Source organism: Anoplopoma fimbria, chromosome 15 (genome assembly GCF_027596085.1).
Source record: "Anoplopoma fimbria isolate UVic2021 breed Golden Eagle Sablefish chromosome 15, Afim_UVic_2022, whole genome shotgun sequence".
In the NCBI taxonomy this organism is placed as follows: domain Eukaryota; kingdom Metazoa; phylum Chordata; class Actinopteri; order Perciformes; family Anoplopomatidae; genus Anoplopoma; species Anoplopoma fimbria.
This window is the reverse complement of record NC_072463.1, coordinates 3,001,347-3,003,537: the sequence shown is the minus strand read 5'-3', so window position 1 is coordinate 3,003,537 and position 2,191 is coordinate 3,001,347. Positions and strand designations below refer to the sequence as shown.

General features: G+C 42.0%; 1 protein-coding gene across 2 annotated transcripts in view; it reads left to right on the top strand.

The window, feature by feature from the left end:
• exd2 (exonuclease 3'-5' domain containing 2) overlaps positions 1-1,594 on the top strand; it is a 9,872-nt gene extending 8,278 nt beyond the window's left edge. For both annotated transcript variants that reach the window (XM_054613951.1, XM_054613950.1), the window contains exon 10: positions 210-1,594. In XM_054613951.1, the coding sequence (XP_054469926.1) occupies positions 210-426 (217 nt within the window). In that variant the 3' untranslated portion in view covers positions 427-1,594. The remainder of the gene's footprint in view (positions 1-209) is intronic.
• The last annotated feature ends 597 nt before the right edge of the window (positions 1,595-2,191 follow it).

Here is a 2,191-nt window from a genome sequence, read left to right as displayed (position 1 = left end):
GTAATTAATTCCACATTTCTTGTTACTTTAGTTTGTTTGACAAATACGCCCACATTAATATATCAATGATGGCTAATACCAGATAACAGCCAGTCCTTCCCTCCATCTCTAATCGTGATCTTTGCCGTTGCATGCCGTCTTTAAAGCGCCGTGTCAGGCTGATTTCCAGTCAGCTCCTCTCCCTCTGACCGCTCCTCTCTCCTCTGAAGGATTTTCAACGAGGCCTACGTGCCTCACGGTCTGAAGGTGGTGCGTGCCAGCGCCGAGCGGGGCCTTCAGGGCCTGATGGAGCTGGAGCGCCGCTGGAGGCAGCACTTCCTCGCGGCCATGCAGCCGCGCCACCTCCCTCCGCTCTGGGCCATCGACCACAACCACAGCAAGTTCCTCCGCAAATACGGAGAGGACCTGCCCATCAAACTCAACTGATCCACTGACCACAAGCTGCTACCGACCACCACAGGAAGCTACATTTTCCTCATCTGCCGGTTAAAGAGCCGGATGGATTTGAGACTCCTGCAGCCACTCCGTTAATTCTACAAGCCAAATCACTTCTTTTTTTTGTTGTGAGTGGATGAATGAACTATCTACCAGCATAAAAAAAACAAAGGAAACGTTACCAGCATGTTCAACTTCCCGAGATGAGTGCGTGTACGTGAATACACTATCTGTGTTGGACGACGTTTCACTCTTGTGTGTAGTGTGACGCTGCTAGGCTGCCTGGATCCTGAATGAACTTCAAGCAGAGACTTGTGGGGGGGGAAATCCAGTACTGAATCTGAAAAAAACAACATAATGTGATTGCATATGGACACTTTTTTTATCATGAAAAATGTATAATTATTTATGAAAAGTTAACACTATATTAAATTTATGAAATGATTTTTAGAAGAAGCTGCAGCCTGCTCTTAATATCCCCCGCCTCTACATTTAACTACCACCCCTCCCCCCACCCCCTCCTGCAGGTTTGCAGCTATCAGTCTGAGAATAAATGCTTTGCTTTGCATAAAGGGGTCATCTTAATAGGACCTTTAAATTATCTGGCGCTCCACTCTGCTTTCGTTTTCAGTCTATTGTCTGTTTTAAGTCGATAGATGAAAGTTTCCCAGAAGCGTCTTGAAATCAAACGTCGTCTCGTTTCCTATTTAAAGAGACGAGTTTTGGTCTCAAGGTGCCTTTTGCAGGGCGGAGACGAACGCTGATCACACTAGCGCCGGCTGCTCCGGTTCATCATGTCAAACTCCCGATTGTTTGCGTGGTGCTGCTGCTCCTCCCGACGGTTGGGACATCTTCCTGGCTCGTGTTTTAATGGGCCTCTTAATCCCCAAACCTGACCGGAGTCCCGCCGCAGCATCTCGTTCTCACTTTACAGCCGTTTCACCACGACGTCGTTTTACAGAATCCAAAAATGCACAGTGAAGAAAATAAGCCGACTCTAATGTGATTTTAGAAAGTTAAACCCCTTTTTTTGATTTATCTTTTTTGAGCTGATGATACATTTATTTACAATACAGCTGCTCTGTCTGCGTATTTTTCTGGATGTAAGCCCTGAAGCTGTTGTGTTTTCCTAAAATTGTGAATGATGCAAAAAATTAAAGTCATGTTTGTATTAATCTTCTGTGACTTGTTTTTTTTTGTTTTTTTTCACATGCAGTTAAAAGAAAAAAAACACAACATTCACTGTTTGTTTTTTTTATTTCTTACAAAATCACAGTTTAATAAATAGTCTGTAAAAATGAGTACAAAAGCGGATTTCTTAACATTTCATATATGAATCACTCGTGACTTTCAGGTCAAAGGAGTCTTTAGTTGGACTTTTTTTTTTTTTTTTTTTTTTTTTGTCAGGAATGACATTTATTATTATTTTTTTACAATCTAGTTTTGCTGAATTAAGGCCTCTTGATTTTGGCATCAGAACAATCTGTCAGTCAAATGTTTTGTATCTGAAGTTGAATTGGTGTAGAGTTATGAGCTCCCCTGGTTTCACAGTTCAGTCAGGAAAACAATAGATAAATAAACACATTTACAAATAAATACCAAAATGGCTCAACATGCAGATGTGATCCCTTTGTTCTAGAATGCTGACAAAACCAAGCACATTTCTAATGGTCAGTGTTGGACACTGCAGATAATAACAATGGCACATGAGGCTGCTTCATCCAAGGGGATTCCATCAACTTGAGAATTTTATTTG